This window comes from Tachypleus tridentatus, chromosome 10 (assembly GCF_004210375.1).
Source record: "Tachypleus tridentatus isolate NWPU-2018 chromosome 10, ASM421037v1, whole genome shotgun sequence".
Lineage (NCBI taxonomy): Eukaryota > Metazoa > Arthropoda > Merostomata > Xiphosura > Limulidae > Tachypleus > Tachypleus tridentatus.
Window position 1 is genome coordinate 121,216,594 of NC_134834.1, and position 19,606 is coordinate 121,236,199.

Genomic DNA, 19,606 nt, shown 5'->3' on the forward strand with positions numbered 1-19,606 from the left:
GTGGGATTGACCGTCACATTATAACGCCCCCACGGCTGAAAGGGCGAACATGTTTGGTGTAAATGGGATTCGAACCCGCGACTCTCGGAGGACAAGTCGAGTACCTTATCCACCTGGTCATGCCCGACCTGGGATAACGAAGGTTACATAACTTGTTCAAGTCTTTTGTGAGATCTGTCTTCCAAGGTATGTTAAGAATATAAATAAGGTAAGTTTGGGTAAAATGGATATTTTTGGTGGTCTAACAAATGAATTAGTTAAATATGAGAAAGTCGTTTTCACCAAGAAATGTTTATGGTAGTCGTTTTGAAAGACTTGTGTGTGGAAATGATTTCTTTATGAAAGGATGGATAAGAGGAGGTAAGTTGGTAGGTTCTATTTAATAGACAGGGAATGAAACTGTCAAACTGATTGAAAAGGTCAGTAAGTGTGTTTCTAAGTTGAAAAGTTGTTAACATCATGGTCAACAAGAATGTCCAGAAAGGAAATAAAGTAACTGTCTCGATTTCGTGAGTGAATTGTATAGATGGTGTTGTGAATTAAAATAATCGAAAAAGTGTTAAATGTAAACGATATGGAGAGAAACAAGTATCACAGCATACTTTCTGTAGAGAACAAGTGTTAAATGTAAACAATATGGAGGGAAACAAGGACAGTATCACAGCATACCTTCTGTAGAGAACAAGTGTTAAATGTAAACAATATGGAGGGAAACAAGGACAGTATCACAGCATACCTTCTGTAGAGAACAAGTGTTAAATGTAAACGATATGGAGAGAAACAAGGACAGTATCACAGCATATCTTCTGTAGAGAACAAGTGTTAAATGTAAACAATATGGAGGGAAACAAGTATCACAGCATACTTTCTGTAGAGAACAAGTGTTAAATGTAAACAATATGGAGGGAAACAAGGACAGTATCACAGCATACCTTATGTAGAGAACAAGTGTTAAATGTAAACAATATGGAGGGAAACAAGGACAGTATCACAGCATACCTTATGTAGAGAACAAGTGTTAAATGTAAACAATATGGAGGGAAACAAGGACAGTATCACAGCATACCTTCTGTAGAGAACAAGTGTTAAATGTAAACAATATGGAGGGAAACAAGGACAGTATCACAGCATACCTTCTGTAGAGAACAAGTGTTAAATGTAAACAATATGGAGGGAAACAAGGACAGTATCACAGCACACCTTATGTAGAGAACAAGTGTTAAATGTAAACAATATGGAGGGAAACAAGGACAGTATCGCAGCATACCTTCTGTAGAGAACAAGTGTTAAATGTAAACAATATGGAGGGAAACAAGGACAGTATCACAGCATACCTTCTGTAGAGAACAAGTGTTAAATGTAAACAATATGGAGGGAAACAACGACAGTATCACAGCATACCTTCTGTAGAGAACAAGTGTTAAATGTAAACAATATGGAGGGAAACAAGGACAGTATCACAGCATACCTTCTGTAGAGAACAAGTGTTAAATGTAAACAATATGGAGGGAAACAAGGACAGTATCACAGCATACCTTCTGTAGAGAACAAGTGTTAAATGTAAACAATATGGAGGGAAACAAGGACAGTATCACAGCATACCTTCTGTAGAGAACAAGTGTTAAATGTAAACAATATGGAGGGAAACAAGGACAGTATCACAGCATACCTTCTGTAGAGAACAAGTGTTAAATGTAAACAATATGGAGGGAAACAAGGACAGTATCACAGCATACCTTCTGTAGAGAACAAGTGTTAAATGTAAACAATATGGAAACAAGGACAGTATCACAGCATACTTTCTGTAGAGAACAAGTGTTAAATGTAAACAATATGGAGGGAAACAAGGACAGTATCACAGCATACCTTCTGTAGAGAACTAGTGTTAAATGTAAACAATATGGAGGGAAACAAGGACAGTATCACAGCATACCTTCTGTAGAGAACAAGTGTTAAATGTAAACAATATGGAGGGAAACAAGGACAGTATCACAGCATACCTTCTGTAGAGAACAAGTGTTAAATGTAAACAATATGGAGGGAAACAAGGACAGTATCACAGCATACCTTCTGTAGAGAACAAGTGTTAAATGTAAACAATATGGAGGGAAACAAGGACAGTATCACAGCATATCTTATGTAGAGAACAAGTGTTAAATGTAAACAATATAGAGGGAAACAAGGACAGTATCACAGCATACTTTCTGTAGAGAACAAGTGTTAAATGTAAACAATATGGAGGGAAACAAGGACAGTATCACAGCATACCTTCTGTAGAAAACAAGTGTTAAATGTAAACAAAATGGAGGGAAACAAGGACAGTATCACAGCATACTTTCTGTAGAGAACAAGTGTTAAATGTAAACAAAATGGAGGGAAACAAGGACAGTATCACAGCATACCTTCTGTAGAGAACAAGTGTTAAATGTAAACAATATGGAGAGAAACAAGGACAGTATCACAGCATACTTTCTGTAGAGAACAAGTGTTAAATGTAAACAATATGGAGGGAAACAAGGACATTATCACAGCATACCTTCTGTAGAGAATAAGTGTTAAATGTAAACAATATGGAGGGAAACAAGGACAGTATCACAGCATACCTTCTGTAGAGAACAAGTGTTAAATGTAAACAATATGGAGGGAAACAAGGACAGTATCACAGCATACCTTCTGTAGAGAACAAGTGTTAAATGTAAACAATATGGAGAGAAACAAGGACAGTATCACAGCATATCTTCTGTAGAGAACAGGCTTGAACTTTAAAGGGCAGGTGTGAATCCCGTTCTACTCGTGGTGACAGTGAAAAATGTTGGCAAGAGTAGGACCCAATGAGGAACCCATAACAACGCCATCTATCTGCTCATAAAGGGTAGTGCTAAAGAGGAGAAGAGTCATTACTAGAGAGTACAAGCGGAGATTTGAAATGAGGTTTAGAAAGTCTTTTAACAGGAATGTTTTTGTGAAGAGAGTAGACATTGTAATATTAATGGTGTCAGTAAAAAGAGACGTAACATTTAAGCAGCCATTACCTGATTTTTAATAAGTTGATTTCTCGGAAAAATAGGAAGAAGCCACGTATATAAATACGTTCCTAGTAAAAACTTTTAAGATGGTAACAAGAAAGAATGTAGTTACGTTATAGCTGTGAAGGCTGAGGTGGAAAGTATAGGTCGGACCATATAATACTCCAGAGAGCGAGCTAGTGGAATATAAACTGTTGTAAACACAATCAGCAATATTTCTTTGGTTTATGTTTCTAAGAAGTTTCTGAGTTGTGTCTTCAAGTTGTAAAGTAAGGGTTAATAAAGTTAGGACCTGTTACGGTTCTTAAGAATGTCGAGTTTTTTCTTAACATAGTTTTGTTGATGACAACAACTGAGTTTCCTTTCGTCCGGTCTACAAATTGTTTAACCGTTATGTATTTATTTCTGTTATGATTACAAATATTGTTTATTTTTTTACATGTACTTTACGGATGATGGAATTATGAAGATTCCGAAATGTTTCATGTTATCACGTTCCTAGTATTATCCATAGTACCAGTTTATAGTACTATGAAAACTTAGTTACTTATTATAAGTACTATCTACTGGTACTATTGATGACTCATGAGAATGGTTGTTGTTAAGCGAAACGTAACACAATGGTATATCTATAATTTACCAATAGGTTAACAAAACTCGATTTTTAACGTCATAAGACCGCAGATTTACCACTAAGCCACTGGTTAGATTGTCCTTCGTTTTGTATCTAAATATACTTTCAAAAAAATTCAAACATGTTATCGTTTCTAAATAATAACAACGAAACAACTCTTAGCAACACTTTATAGCCTGGTGGTGTCGCCAGTATATTTGTTGTCATGGAAACCAAAATCGATTTTTCCCGCACGCATTTCGAAGCAATATGGGTTCGATTCAGTGCCTTTAACAAACTTTTTGTGAGGACGAACACTTGACAACTGAGGTTTAACATTCACTCCCTTGTTCTACTGCCCGCATGCGCCACGCTTCGTGTTTGAAAATCGACCTGCCATAATCTTCGTACAGATCTCTTGTTACTAGTTAGGTACTCGTACGCAGACTATGCCAAACCCGTAGTGCTAACTAGTTTAGGTTTTTCTTATACTTGCTGCAACAGTTTACGAACTATCTAGATAGATACTCAACAACGTTGCATGTGGCCTCCTTTCTGTTTCTTTTCCACTCAACCAATCCGAGTTTTCAAGTTAACCAAAGCGCAACCTTCGCACAGCTCGTTACAATGGATAACATTCTACAGTATACGACAGTCATTGACTATGTTTTGCTCTACGAATTCATGGACCCAGAAGACTTGGACGAGAACGAGAAAGTAAAAGAAGGGAAACGTCAGAAGTATCGTGAACTATTCAACACCCAAATGCTTGCAGAAGGTCTGATTTACAAAGAAGAGAGAGTGGGAAAGTACGTGTTCGTTAAAGTCGAATGCCCGTTCGACCGACTGTGTAAGGAAGCAGAAACAATGAGGCTGGATATACCGTTAGATGGGGTAAGTTGGATACAAATAAAGATGTTTTAAAATGTCCTGCTGTAATTTGTTTTAAACAACGCGACCATTTTAAAAACCAAAGTATTTTTATAGAATTCTTCGATAAGCCTAACCTGTGTTTTAAGTAAGTATAACGTACGTAAAAACGTGCCATATGTAGACACATCCTGCACATTTTAAATACAAAATGCATGTTTAAACACCAAAGCGCACTAATATATAAAGTAAGACATTTAGGTAATATTTTACTCACGAGATGACTAACCTTAAAAATATTCGTTAGACCATTATAGCGTAGTCGTTCAGGCATGTCTCCACCGAGCCGTATGACGTTGGCGGAGCGTGCACTGTATTACGTACAAAAGAAACACGTATAAGTGACGAAATACTTTTCATCATACTAGTTTCCAAGGAAACGAGTTGAGTTGGGTTCTAAAACGTAAGATCAAAATACGTTAAAATAAAGAGTGTTTATAATCAAAAAGAGAAGAGAAGCAATCTCGTGATAAACTTCTTCGATAGATTCACTGTACCTCACGTCCATTTAATGATGTTTAACACAAGGTTTCCTATATTCACTGTACCTCACGTCCATTTAATGATGTTTAATACAAGGTTTCCTATATTCACTGTACCTCACGTCCATTTTATGATGTTTAATACAAGGTTTCCTATATTCACTGTACCTCACGTCCATTTTATGATGTTTAATACAAGGTTTCCTATATTCACTGTACCTCACGTCCATTTAATGATGTTTAATACAAGGTTTCCTATATTCACTGTACCTCACGTCCATTTTATGATGCTTAATACAAGGTTTCCTATATTCACTGTACCCCACGTCCATTTAATGATGTTTAATACAAGGTTTCCTATATTCACTGTACCTCACGTCCATTTAATGATGTTTAATACAAGGTTTCCTATATTCACTGTACCTCACGTCCATTTTATGATGCTTAATACAAGGTTTCCTATATTCACTGTACCCCACGTCCATTTAATGATGTTTAATACAAGGTTTCCTATATTCACTGTACCTCACGTCCATTTTATGATGTTTAATACAAGGTTTCCTATATTCACTGTACCTCACGTCCATTTTATGATACTTAACACAAGGTTTCCTATATTCACTGTACCTCACGTTCATTTTATGATGCTTAATACAAGGTTTCCTATATTCACTGTACCTCACGTCCATTTAATGATGTTTAATACAAGGTTTCCTATATTCACTGTACCTCACGTCCATTTTATAATGTTTAACATAATGTTTATTAGATTACTGTACCTTAGCATTCCAGGTGACATGCAAATCACCATAATTTGAATGTCATCTGGGATGTCTTAACGATATCAAACCACCATAGTTTGGGTGTTACTTGGAGTGTAATAACGACATCATACCAGTATTATTTGAGTGTTACCTGAGATGTCTTAACGATATCAAACCACCATAGTTTGGGTGTTACTTGGAGTGTAATAACGACATCATACCAGTATTATTTGAGTGTTACCTGAGATGTCTTAACGATACGATATCAAACCACCATAGTTTGGGTGTTACTTGGGATGTCTTAATGGTTTCATACCACCATAATTTGAGTGACACTTGGGATACCTTAACGATATCAAACCACCATAATTTGGGTGTTACTTGGGATGTCTTAATGGTTTCATACCACCATAATTTGAGTGACACTTGGGATATAACGATATCAAACTACCATAATTTCAGTATTATCTGGGATGACGTAACAATATCATATCACCATGATTTGGGTGTTACTAAACTAATGTTACTCATTATTACATTACTTGAGAATAGCAAAGCAAAATAAATTATTTATTAACTAAATTATTTTATATTTGCTGAAAGTACGTACTGAACACTCCCCTAGCGGTAAATTCACTCAAAAGTACAGGGTTCGATTACTCACAGTAGGGTGAGAGAAACTAGAATACTTTCTAGCTATGCGATAAAACAATATTAACATACTGTTCGGTCGAGTGCTGAAAAACTTGTGTGCATTTGTGATTTTTTTACTTAAAGAACATCGGTATTAGCACTACAGCATTCAACCGGAAGTCACTTCTTATCTTTTGACAGGAAACTCGAGCTCATAATCTACGTTTGGCTTGAAGAGCGCCCCTTTAGGCTTAAAAGAACAGACCTAAATAAGCTCTACCTCTATTCATAATATTAGCTTTACATTCTCATTGTTTTTGCTTTGTTTTCCATTTCTTCTGGTGTTAATTACATAACTTTTAAGTATTTTATGTCAATCATATTAGTAGATATCTACGACAATCAAACTTTTTTGTAGGTAACACTGCTGAAAACTATTACGTAATATCAGTAAATATTATTCATTGCAGAAATAATACATCAACTTCTATTCTGAACAAAAAATTCGAAATTTCATTTAAATTCTCACTATGAGATACATAATATCTTTGAAACAGAGACGACTGTTATTTCTAAATATTTACACTCAACAAATTAATAAAGAAACACATTATATTATAAAAAGGGACAACCATTACTCATAAATATTTTTAACGAACGAGTACAACAAAAGTTTGTTTGTTTGTTTGTTTGTTTTTCGTATAGCAAAGCCACATTGGGCTATCTGCTGAGCCCACCGAGGGGATTCGGACCCCTGATTTTAGCGGGGGCACAACAAAAGGCAAAGCATAAAAACTAGTTGAATAATTTGCTTTAGAAACTTAGTTTGGTTTGGTTTTGAATTTCGTTCAAAGCTACACGAGGGCTATCTGCACTAGCCGTCCCTAATTTAGCAGTGTAAGACTAGAGGGAAGGTAGCTAATCATTACCACCCACCACCAACTTTTGGGCTATTCTTTTATCAACAGTGAGATTGACCGTCACATTATAATGCCCCTACGGCTGAAAGGCCGAGCATGTTTGAACCTGCGACCCTCGGATTACGAGTCGAACGCCGTAACCCACCTAGCCATGCTGGGCCGTAAATACTTAGTAAGACGTAGTTGCTGTTGTTGCATAGGTAAAACTAGTATAAATGTAACTGTTATGAGAATAGTTAGGTTTTAGTTTGCATATTCTGAAGAAAATGTTTAAATATATGTCCCAATAATTAACACTAATTATTATTATTTAGCTCCAGTAACTAGTTTTTCAATCTAGTTACCGTAATTAATGTAGTTTATAAATTTAACTTTCGTTCACAAAGCGTTAAAATAAGTAGAAATAACCGAATAAGCCTAACCAGTAAGTCGTACTAGAGCTATTGTAGTAAGTAATATTTTTAATATTTTGATTTAGATGTCTTTTTCCATGACATTATGACTTAGGCATTTTGTGTGACAAATAGAAAAAATGAATACGGTATAAATAAGAGACCCAGTGAAGTATCCAGGTTATTGAATTAGTTCATTGCTAGCTTGACATTAAAAGTCAGTATGTCTATGGTAGATATTATGTGGGGCCTGGCATGGCCTAGCGCGTTAAGGCGTGCGCTTCGTAATCTGAGGGTCGCGGGTTCGAGCCCGCGTCGCGCCAAACATGCTCGCCCTCCCAGCCGTGGGGGCGTTATAATGTGACGGTCAATCCCACTATTCGTTGGTAAAAGAGTAGCCCAAGAGTTGGCGGTGGGTGGTGATGACTAGCTGCCTTCCCTCTAGTCTTACACTGCTAAATTAGGGACGGCTAGCACAGATAGCCCTCGAGTAGCTTTGTGCGAAATTCCAAAACAAACAAAAGATATTATGCAGGTTGGTGTGTGTATCTGTGACTTAGACGTACTTTAGTTCTCGGAAGTTCTGTTAAGTGTTATTTAAACCTTTGTCTGTGAACTTAGGCCAACAGTTTAGGTCAGAGTGAACACAGCTTTTAGCAAAACTTACTCAAGAAATAAACTAATTCGTTATTGTTACATAGACAAGAGTTGGCGTTTTGACTACCAAATAATCCAAAATATCCCGTCAAAAGTAGGGTACGTTATAACACTGTTTATAAACAAATAAATCCAAAATTAGCGATATATATACACACACACACATATGCACGTACAGTATTGTACAAAAGTGTTAAGAGAAGTAAATATTTTGTCATACTTTCCATTTTATGAAGCTAATTCTTCCATGCCATTATTGAATATAAATTTCAACACTATGGTAATGCTTCAGTGACCCCTGTTGAGAACTGAATGAACTAGAGTGAGAATACTTATCATTTTTAGAAGTTCCGTATACTTGTACAGAGGGCATGTCATAAAGGTTCTGGTTGAATGAACAGACTGATCAAATTTAGGGTCTGAAATAACGTCAGGGTACCTCATGCAGTGACTTGGCTATATAGAAAGAAGTTAGCATGTGGTATTGGTATATGCTAGAATAAATCAATTTAATATAACTCCACAAATAAACCTTGATAAAAACAGTATTTAACGTTATATATTAAATTTTGTTTTCATACCACAACTCAGCTTATGCAGAGATTACTAAGTTTTGGTTAAACATGTAGCAATGCCTGAAAGACTATCGGCACTTATTAAAGATAACGGGGGTATACAAAATATTAAATGTTTGTTGAACTCAGAGACTTCCACTGAGTTTAAGTTATACTAAATATGAAGATTAATAAACTTGTGATGTTTCACCTGTGATTTACGTTCTCTTGTTCTTTGAAAGTAGCCTGAAATCTAGATTTTGACTTCGTCCTAACACTAGAGCACAGCACTCTGCGTGCTCGTATATATGTACATGTATATGTAAAATAGGTCTATTTTTAAACATGAAGCTGAAGTTTAATGTTAATATAAGATATTTTATCCAATATTAACTTAAGCCCTTAAGCTCTTAGTTTAACGACAATGTGATAAAACAGTTCCCAACTAATAAAGTTCCAATTATTAGACTTTCAATTGCGATGTAGATGACGAAAAGAGATTAAAAATTAATCTTTTTTACCAGGTATTTGGCATCTACTCAATTATCGTTAGGCCTACTCTTGTAATGACAGGTTATCGCTGTGTTTTCAAATTAGTGAATATTGCTCTTGTCTTCACACTGTATGGTTACAGTATTCAACTTATAATTCTGTAATCGTATTATATGATTGTGGTGTTTAATTTAAAGGTCTGTTTTCACATTGTATGGGTGTGGTTTTTAACCTGTAGCTCTGTCTTCTCTATCGTGATGATGAGAAACCTACTTGAAGTAAAAATATAGGTGGAAACGTTGTTCTACATTTTATTTTTATAAAAGTTTCAGTACCCACACCAACCGTCTTGAGATACACTGTCTTAACATTGTGCGATTATGGTATTCCTTTATATCATTGAGTTTATTGTAAACTCCTTTGGTAGGTATTTCATTCCATCTAGGAAGGTAAGTTTGTTCTATTCTGTTTTCTTTGTTATTCGTTGAGATGGTCAGAGAACTTTGTACAGCTATATTACAAACGTATTTTTAACAAGCCTCAGCCAAATCATGAGATTTGGAACAGATTTCTTGAGAGTGTAATGGTCATTGAGTACTGGTGAGTCCATAGTTAGGCCTTCTTCTTGCTGGTAGTGTTTATCTTTAGTACTGGTGAGTCCATAGCTAAGCCTTCTTCTTGCTGGTAGTATTTATCTTTAGTACTGGTGAGTCCATAGTTAAGCCTTCTTCTTCTTGGTAGTGCTTATCTTTAGTACTGGTGAGACAATAGCTAAGCCGCCTTCTTGTTGGTAGTGTCCATTTTCAGTACTGCTGAGTCCATAGCTAGGCCTTCTTTTTGCTAGTAGTATCTATCTTTAGTACTGGCGAGTACATAGCGAGGCCTTCTTCTCGTTGGTAGTGTTTATCTTTAGTACTGCTGAGTCTATAGCTAGGCCTTCTTCTTCTTGGTAGTATTTACCTTGAGTACTTGTGAGTCCATAGATAGGCCTTCTTGTTGGTAGTGTTTATCTTTAGTACTGCTGAGTTCATAGCTAGGCCTTCTTTTTGCTAGTAGTATCTATCTTTAGTACTGGCGAGTCCATAGCTAGGCCTTCTTCTTGCTGGTAGTATCTATCTTTAGTACTGGCGAGTCCATAGCTAGGCCTTCTTCTTGCTGGTAATGTTTATCTTTAGTATTGCTGAGTCCATAGCTAGACCTTCTTCTTGTTGGTAGTGTTTATCTTTAATATTTCTGAGTCCATAGCTAGGCCTTCTTCTTGTTGGTAGTGTTTATCTCTAGTACTGGTGAGTCCATAGCTAAGCCTTCTTCTTTTTGGTAGTGTTTATCTTCAGTATTGCTGAGTTCATAGCTAGACCTTCTTCTTGCTGGTAGTGTTTATCTTTAGTACTGGTGAGTCCATAGATAGGCCTTCTGCTTGTTGTTAGTGTTTATCATCCACAGGCTCTGTTTAACCAAGACGATCGTGAGTTCCATCGTTTCAGAGGCTCATACAAGTTCGTTATTTCAGAGTTTTACCATTTGAAGCTATCGACAGAGAACTTGGGTTCATTATTGGAGGTGGTGACAAGTGTGGTTGTATTTATAATCAGTTCTTAACATCTGCAGATATTATGTTTATTGGTGATGCTCTGCTGTGAACAATGTGCCGCACAGGGAAACTTTGTGATAACCAGTAGATGGTTATCTGGGATGGTGTACTGTTTCCTCCTGATGTTTCTTGAGAAGCTAGTTCATCTTAACCACATTTAGAATTTCGTGGTGTGTTCTTCTTTGCGTTGTATAAACTAAATTGTAATAATTAGTATTCTAATAACTCTAATAATGCAAAATTAGTAAATAAATAACGATTAGGCTCAGGTGATCGTGAGAAGAAATAACAAATCGCGCCTCCCCAAAACGACCAAACCCTGATACTCTTCGCTTTCACGTGTTAGGAGTGAAGTAGACGTAGCGAAGCTAGTATTAATCAGTGATGTCGAGAAAACCCACTTGTAGAGAAAAATATATATGTAAAAACGGCTCGTTTGGGTTGAGAAAATATTTTACGTAGAGGAGCGAACAACGTTTCAACCTTCTTCGGTCGTCGTTGAGTAAAATATTTTCTCAACCCAAACGAGCCGTTTTTACATATATACGAAGCTAGTATTGTTTGAGAGACTATTTTTAGCCTTTGTAATGCTACTTAACAGAAGCTACCATTAACGTCAATAGGAAGGTTGGGCGAAGTGGGGCATTATCTTGCACGTGGCCATTCAAATCCGAAGTACGTAATTATTTAAGGATTATTTTATTTCACTACAAGTATATTGACTAAACTATTGTTGGGTGACCATATATATCTTGGTTAAGGATTATTTTATTTCACTACAAATATATTGACTAAACTATTGTTGGGTGACCATATATATCTTGGTTAAGGATTATTTTATTGTTGTTGCTGTAGTTCTATTAACGTTTATTGTAACTCCACATACCTGGTGTAAGGTTTATTGTAACTCCACATACCTGGTGTAAGGTTTATTGTTACAACACATACTTTAAGTAAAGTTTGTTGTTGTTACTGTATATACCTGTAGTAAGGTTTTTGTTGTCGCTACTAGTAATATAACGTTGTATTGTATGTGTATTTTCTAGTCATTGTTAAATACTAAACATTAGGGAAGGCGATCTGTAATAACGAAGTAAGTTGAACAACAAACATTCTTAACACCTCTGTTTTCACGTTCCTGTCGTCTTGTAGGCTTAGACTATCATGGAAGCAGGGAGAAACCTGGGAACTCTGAAAGAACCAGAACTGTGACGCTAAGTTTAGAAGTTAATGTTCACGTGGATGTAAAGAAGCCACTCGTGTCGTTTCGTTTACTGAGTCTATAAATCTATAAGCTTACGTGATACTAACAAATTTAATATAACGGTTTATAGATCACAAGTAGGAATATCATATTGATAAACATGCTTTTCTAAAACACGAAATTAAAACTGTAGGAGGTGGATTAACCTTTGGATATGGTACAACAATTAATATTCAATGTGGAAATGAGTGAAGAGGAAAGGGTTAATTACATTCCATATTTTATTGTTTCTTAATGTTTGTACTGCATACTGGAGGGTTTAGAGCATTTTAACAACGGTGTAAGATAGAGAGAAAAACGACTTTTCCTCTGGATTTTATAAAATCATTTAAGCCAACGTTTTGTCTTTGCAACTTCATAATAGCTATAGCTAAAATAATGTTTCTATGAAGTAGAAAGTTAAGATTTTTAATTCAATTTTCTTTAAGAAAGCCTAAAGTTATACTTAGGTGAACTTTTCACATATTATGTTCAGTAAATGTTAAGCTTAAATTTCAAAAAGTATCCATATGAGAAACGAGATGATTAATACTGGAAAAGACGAACAGCATACATTAACTCAGACAGAACAAAAGTGCACGAACGTATCAAGTGAAAAATTTGTAATTCTAGTTTCTGTTATCAAAAAACAAAACATTGAAAGTAGTTTTACAGCTTTTAAAATTTATTTCGTTGCAAGATCAAACCAACCAGTCACGCAACAGACTAGTTATTCAGAGAACAACATTGTAGTGTTAATGTACATTCGTTGCCATACTAACTGATTAAATATATTGATTAACTGTTTAGTTTTATTTTGCTTGTTGAAGTTGTGTATGATATCTCCATCTTGGCGAGAGACGAAAATCGTTCTACAAGCTTTATCCGCCATTCTTTTATCGATTTATCGTTGATGTTTTAGAATCAACTTTTTATGTTTTTATGTAGTTCCGGCGTTAAAATGTACTTCGGGAATTTGAACTAAAGTAAAATGGTAAAGTGGTAAAGACAAGAATATTTGAACTGTTACGAAGGGAACATAGTGCTGTACCGGTTTTTCATTGTTTGATAAAAATGCCCCCCCCCCTAGTACAGCGGTATGTCTCCGGATTTACAACGCTAAAATCAGGGGTTCGATTCCTCTCGGTGGGCTGAGCAAATAACTCTTTGTGGCTTTGCTATAAGAAAAACACACACACTTTAATTAAAAATAAAGTTAGTCAACTTTAAGAAATGGAAACACTTTACTTATTCTAGTATAACTTCTACAAACTCACCGAGTGATAGGCCTAAAGTACAAGTAATACTAAACGAGCATTTAATTTATTTTCTCTGTATCTGTGTCACAAACTTAAAACTATCTAACGAATTTACTAACGTACACACAGATTAACCAACTGATAGCTTTATATTATTATTTATTTTCTTTTTTTAATCTCTAAAAGATGAAAGACGTCACACATTATCATTACGTCATGTCAAAACTTCATCTAACAAACAGGACAAAACGTAAAATTAAAACATTACAACCATAATATATAAAAATATTAACCCGTTTTATCTATTAAACAAATGTATACACCGTTCAGGTAAATCTTAGTGAATATCGATTAAAGTTATAACATTTTAATACATTTTTCTCATCAAAAACACATTTTATGAGAACTTAACCCCGCCTAAAACTTCACATATCAATCCACTATCCACGGCCATAGTTAATTTTGAACTTCTGGTATTTGATAATGCTACCCTGTTACAACACTAAAATCCGGTGATCGGATCCCCGCGGTAGACAGAATTCAGATAGCTTATTGTGCAACTTTATCCTAGAATATTAGTACTAAAACTGTAAAAAGCCAGAAAACACTTTTATTCCATTTTTTCGCCACACAACCGTAATTCCTAACGTATAATCTAGACGAATGTGGTCCAAGTTCTTAAAGTTTTAAATAAATAAACAAAAATGTTAACACTGAAAACTACTTCGTGATTTTTAAAACTACACTTTAGCCTTAAAGGGTTAACACAATAATAAAAACAAAGCAAAAGCATTACTGTGATCAATAGAAGTAACACAGAATACCACATAACACATTAATATACTGTGTATTACATATACTACCATCAATACAAGTAACATACTATACCACATAACACATTAATATACCGTATATTACACATACTATCAGCAACACAAGTAACACATATATATATATATATATAATATCACATAACACAGTCTACTATGCAACATATATTGTAACACATTATACAATACATTACACCATTAATTCTAGTAACACACTGTTAAATGCAAGTGTTGAAAAATGTTGAGTGTGATGAACCTAAACAATCAATAATTCTCTTGTTACCAAGGCAGTAACCTAAGAGGCTCTATTTTTTTTAACATTGTGTGGGCTGTTGTCGTCCTTTATTAAAATGTTTAGTTGTATACAACCATTGTGTTCTGCTCAAAACCTATAATAAGTAATGAGCAACTTCGGATAATCCGTTACAGAGATTATCGTCGGATAATGTGATGTTTGAGGAATATATTTGTAAAGGAAAAGCTTCGGTTGGGATAGCTATACGATCAGAAACCAAGATGGCTACTGTCTCAAAGTTTTTGGCCAACTTTCATCCATGTATACACAACAAGTTTCGACACTAATGGCGTCAGTCGCTTGTTATACGTCACACATACTTTAATCAAATCTCGATCTACACGTTTCGTTGCAGAAAATGACATAAGTAGATCAGTGCCCTGTCAAGATTGAAAATATAAATGTGTCCTACCCAATTTTTGTACCTGTTATACTCGATATAGTAATTTCTCCCTTCAATTATATCAAGCACTTGATTGGGAGGTATAAATTAGAAGTGTAACACAAAATAACATTCGCCAGAGGGTTGCCATGGGTGATATAGCTTGCTGATTTTAGGAAAGCTTTCTGCGAGTAATTTAGGCTTACAAACAAAAAACCTAATTTTTACATTACTTTATATCTGTACTCAACAATGTACTCCATGTTGTCGGGACTTCCTTGTATGATGTTCCACCTAACATACTTACCCTTAAAATTTAGTAAAGACCAATAAACTAATAATAAATTTAAGAGTTAACTAATAATTCACGTTATTTGATCCCAACTTTAATTTTCTCAGATGATTATAAAGAATGAAGAAGAAGATAAAAAGTCAAAATTACAGAAAGGAATGAAAAAGATGTTGGATATAGAAGAAACTGGTAAGTTTAAATGGCCATTTTATACCTTGTAACATGAGATTTGTTATGTTTCTTAAATTAAAATCGCATCTCACCATGTATTATGGTGGAATTATAAGAACACGAGTTAATTTCTAGAATCACTTGATCATATATTATGTTGGAGTCTGATGCCAGTTCATTTTCAAAATTCTCAAGATGTTATTTGTAATCAGACCTTGTCACTTGAGTGTTTTATCACAGAAGCTGTAATCAACCTTGTTACGTGAGTGTTTTATGATAGCACCTGTAATCAGACCTGTTACGTGAGTGTTTTATAATAACAGCTGTAATCAACCTTGTTACGTGAGTGTTTAATAATAGCAGCTGTCATCAAACCTTGTTACGTGAGTGTTTTATGATAGCACCTGTAATCAGATCTTGTTACGTGAGAATTTTATAATAACAGCTGTAATCAACCTTGTTACGTGAGTGTTTTATAATGACAGCTGTAATCAGATATTGTTACGTGAGTGATTAATAATAGCAGCTGTAATCAAACCTTGTAACGTGAGTGTTTTATGATAGCACCTGTAATCAGATCTTGTTACGTGAGTATTTTATAATAGCAGCTGTCATCAAACCTTGTTATGTGAGTGTTTTATAATAACAGCTGCAATTAACCTTGTTACGTGAGTGTTTTATAATGACAGCTGTAATCAGATATTGTTACGTGAGTGTTTTATAATGACAGCTGTAATCAGATATTGTCACGTGAGTGTTTAATAATAGCAGCTGTGATCAGACCTTGTCACGTGAGTGTTTTATCATAGCAGCTGTAATCAGACCTTGTTACGTGTGTGTTTCAAGATGGAAGGTGTGATGAACTAGTTTACGTGAGGGTGTTTCAAACGTTAACTGTTGTTACCATGTGTCATCTTTCTATCTTCAGTTTGTCGGTCTATGATGATTTAGTGGTCGTTTTCTAATATTTGAATGTCCGTGTTCTTTAACATAAACATGGTTTCATACAGATATACAGATGGATAAATGGATAAATACATAGATACATGCACAAAATAAGATTTTAAAATATTACTCTGAATCTATTTCTGTTATTGTAAAGATTTCAAAACTGCCGTTAACAATAATACTTGTTTTAATTTCACATGAATATTCCTTTGTTTTGGGATAAATATAAATCGATTAAATCTAATATCCTATCTGCAGTTAGATGTCAGTTTTCACTTGGGACAAAAAAATATATAGTTGGCGTAATATATATCTTACTGTTAGTTGAACTAACCCTAAAAATTAATTCGCTCTCTCCAATAAGTAGTAGTTTCTCCGATAAATTAACAATTTATGCTTAAAGTGAAACTGCGTTTTATCTTGAAACATGTTACAACGTAAATAGATATGTATGTTTGGAAATTCTATCATCTTTTTTCTCCTGACATGTTGCGCTAGCAACAGACTTTGCTCTCCGTAGCCTTGTGATATGTAAACATTTAATGTATAACAGCACGCACGAACGTTTTATTTCTGTAGATAAGGTCATGGAAATAATCTTACGCAACTCAACTAGACTGAACATAATTAATCGATTTCAAAGTTAAAAAAGATGTAGTTCCAGCGACTGTAACATATAGTAGTGTTTTTCTTTGTTGTTTTTGAATTTCACACAAAGCTACTCGAGGGCTATCTGTGGTGTCATCACAACCCACCGCCAACTCTTGGGCTACTCTTTTACCAACGAATAGTGGGAGTGACCGTGATATTATAACGCCCCCATGGCTGAAAGGGCGAGCATGTTTGGCGCTACGGGGATGCGAACCCGCGACCCTCAGATTACGAGTCGCACGCTTGGCCATGCCGGGCCATATAGTAGTGAATGCCATTTGAAGGTCAGTAACATAGTAGTGGATTATTATGTTACGTAAGCTCACCACGAGCAATGAATGCCATTAAAAATTAAATATTATAATAATACGTTCTGTATACTTCCAATGTCATTTGTTAATAGGGTAATTTGTGTTGTATAAATATATAAATTTTCATGTAGACTATTTAACCCACTATCCGGTATAAAATGGTAGTGTAGACAACAATATAGTGTTTAGGAAAGGTAGTAACTGGTAATGAAGACCACAATATAATGTTTAGGAAAGGTAGTAACTGTAGTGAAGACCACAATATAATGGCTAGGAAAGGTAGTAACTGGTAGTGAAGACCACAATATAATGTTAACGAAAGGTAGTAACTGGTAGTGAAGACCACAATATAATGTTAACGAAAGGTAGTAACTGTTAGTGTATACCAAAATATAATGTTAACGAAAGGTAGTAACTGTTAGTGTATACCACAATATAATGTTAACGAAAGGTAGTAACTGTTAGTGTATACCACAATATAATGTTAACGAAAGGTAGTAACTGTTAGTGTATACCACAATATAATGTTTAGGAAAGGTAGCAACTGGTAGTGAAGACCACAATATAATGTTTACGAAAGGTAGTAACTGTAGTGAAGACCACAATATAATGTTTAGGAAAGGTAGTAACTGTAGTGAAGACCACAATATAATGTTTAGGAAAGGTAGTAACTGGTAGTGAAGACCACAATATAATGTTTAGGAAAGGTAGCAACTGGTAGTGAAGACCACAATATAATGTTTACGAAAGGTATTAACTGTAGTGAAGACCACAATATAATGTTTAGGAAAGGTAGCAACTGGTAGTGAAGACCACAATATAATGTTTAGGAAAGGTAGCAACTGGTAGTGAAGACCACAATATAATGTTTAGGAAAGGTAGTGACTGTTAGTGCATACCACAATATAATGTTTAGGAAAGGTCGTCACTGGTGGTGAAGACCACAGTAAAATGTTTTGACAATTCGATTTAATGTACAGACGTCATGCGACACATTAATTCCAAAAGCTGTCGTCTCTCACGTCGTATTTTCTAAATAATTTTATTGCTACCTGTTAGAGTAAAGGTCACCCCTGACTGAAGTCATCAATATGTGTGACGTATGTACATTACCTAGGTGACGACAGTGCGTGGTTTATACAAACATGGTTTGAGAGTACAAGTAATAGTTTGATCGGTTCGACAGTAGGTATTTAAATAGTTGTGGTATGAAAAGCATCTTCTAGCTGTGTATATATTAGGAAAATAACTTTCTAAACCTGTAGTGAAATACTTAGAGCACACTGTAAATCGTTATTATAACTAATAAATACCTTTCTAAACTTGTGACGTGATAACAAGTGGATTTCTAAACTGGTAGTGTAAAACAAAAAATACATGCACAATTAGTACTACAATAAGAGATCTCTTTCATGAATCTGTAAATGATTACAGAAACAACACGTAATATAGGTTTAAACTGAGAATTGACAGGACATAAAAAGGGGTCATCAAAAAGTTATGACGGGGGTAGTATTCTTGAGGGATGATAAATGAATACTAACACCTGATGATTACAAGATGACTGGGTTATTAGATTCTATTTTTTCTTCAGTTTGAATTAATGAAGATTTGAACTAATTATTCCACATCTTAACAGTTGAAAAATGAAATAAGGTTGGGCAAGAATACCACGATTATTGGGAAGTTTAAAGAGTGGTAAGGTTCGTGGGCCAGATAATATTTTTTCAAGGGTTTAAAAGGTTAAAAATTGGATATATGAGCCACTTTCTGCTGTTTTTTGTCAATCCTTGAATAGTGGACAGGCACCAGATGATTGGAAGTTAGCTAATGGAAATCTTTTCTACGGAGGTGATAGAAATTGTCCCAGTAATTATAGGCCTATTAGTCTTACATCGGTTATAAGAAATGTTTTGGAAACTATGACAAAAAATAGTTTGCAAAGTAATTTAACAAACTACAGAATTTTGTTGGACGGTAATTGTGGTTTTATTAATGGAAACTCTTGCCTTACAAATATTTTGACATTCTTTGAAAAGGTCACTGTTAATGTAGATGAGGGTAAGGGTGTATATTTGGTGAATCTGGATTTTCAGGAAGTATCTGACAAAATTATATATTTAATAACGGCTGGTATGGGTAGAGAAAGCACTAATAGAGGAGCGAACAA

At 34.9% G+C, this 19,606-nt stretch overlaps 1 protein-coding gene across 1 annotated transcript in view; it reads left to right on the forward strand.

Annotated features, from left to right (window-relative positions):
* The first annotated feature begins 377 nt into the window (after positions 1–377).
* Positions 378–19,606, forward strand: part of LOC143228473 (anoctamin-7-like) — an 81,154-nt gene continuing 61,925 nt past the window's right edge. The window contains exons 1-4 of the mRNA XM_076459726.1: positions 378–4,533; positions 11,678–11,729; positions 12,207–12,298; positions 15,463–15,544. Of these exons, the coding sequence (XP_076315841.1) occupies positions 4,267–4,533; positions 11,678–11,729; positions 12,207–12,298; positions 15,463–15,544 (493 nt within the window). The 5' untranslated portion in view covers positions 378–4,266. The remainder of the gene's footprint in view (positions 4,534–11,677; positions 11,730–12,206; positions 12,299–15,462; positions 15,545–19,606) is intronic.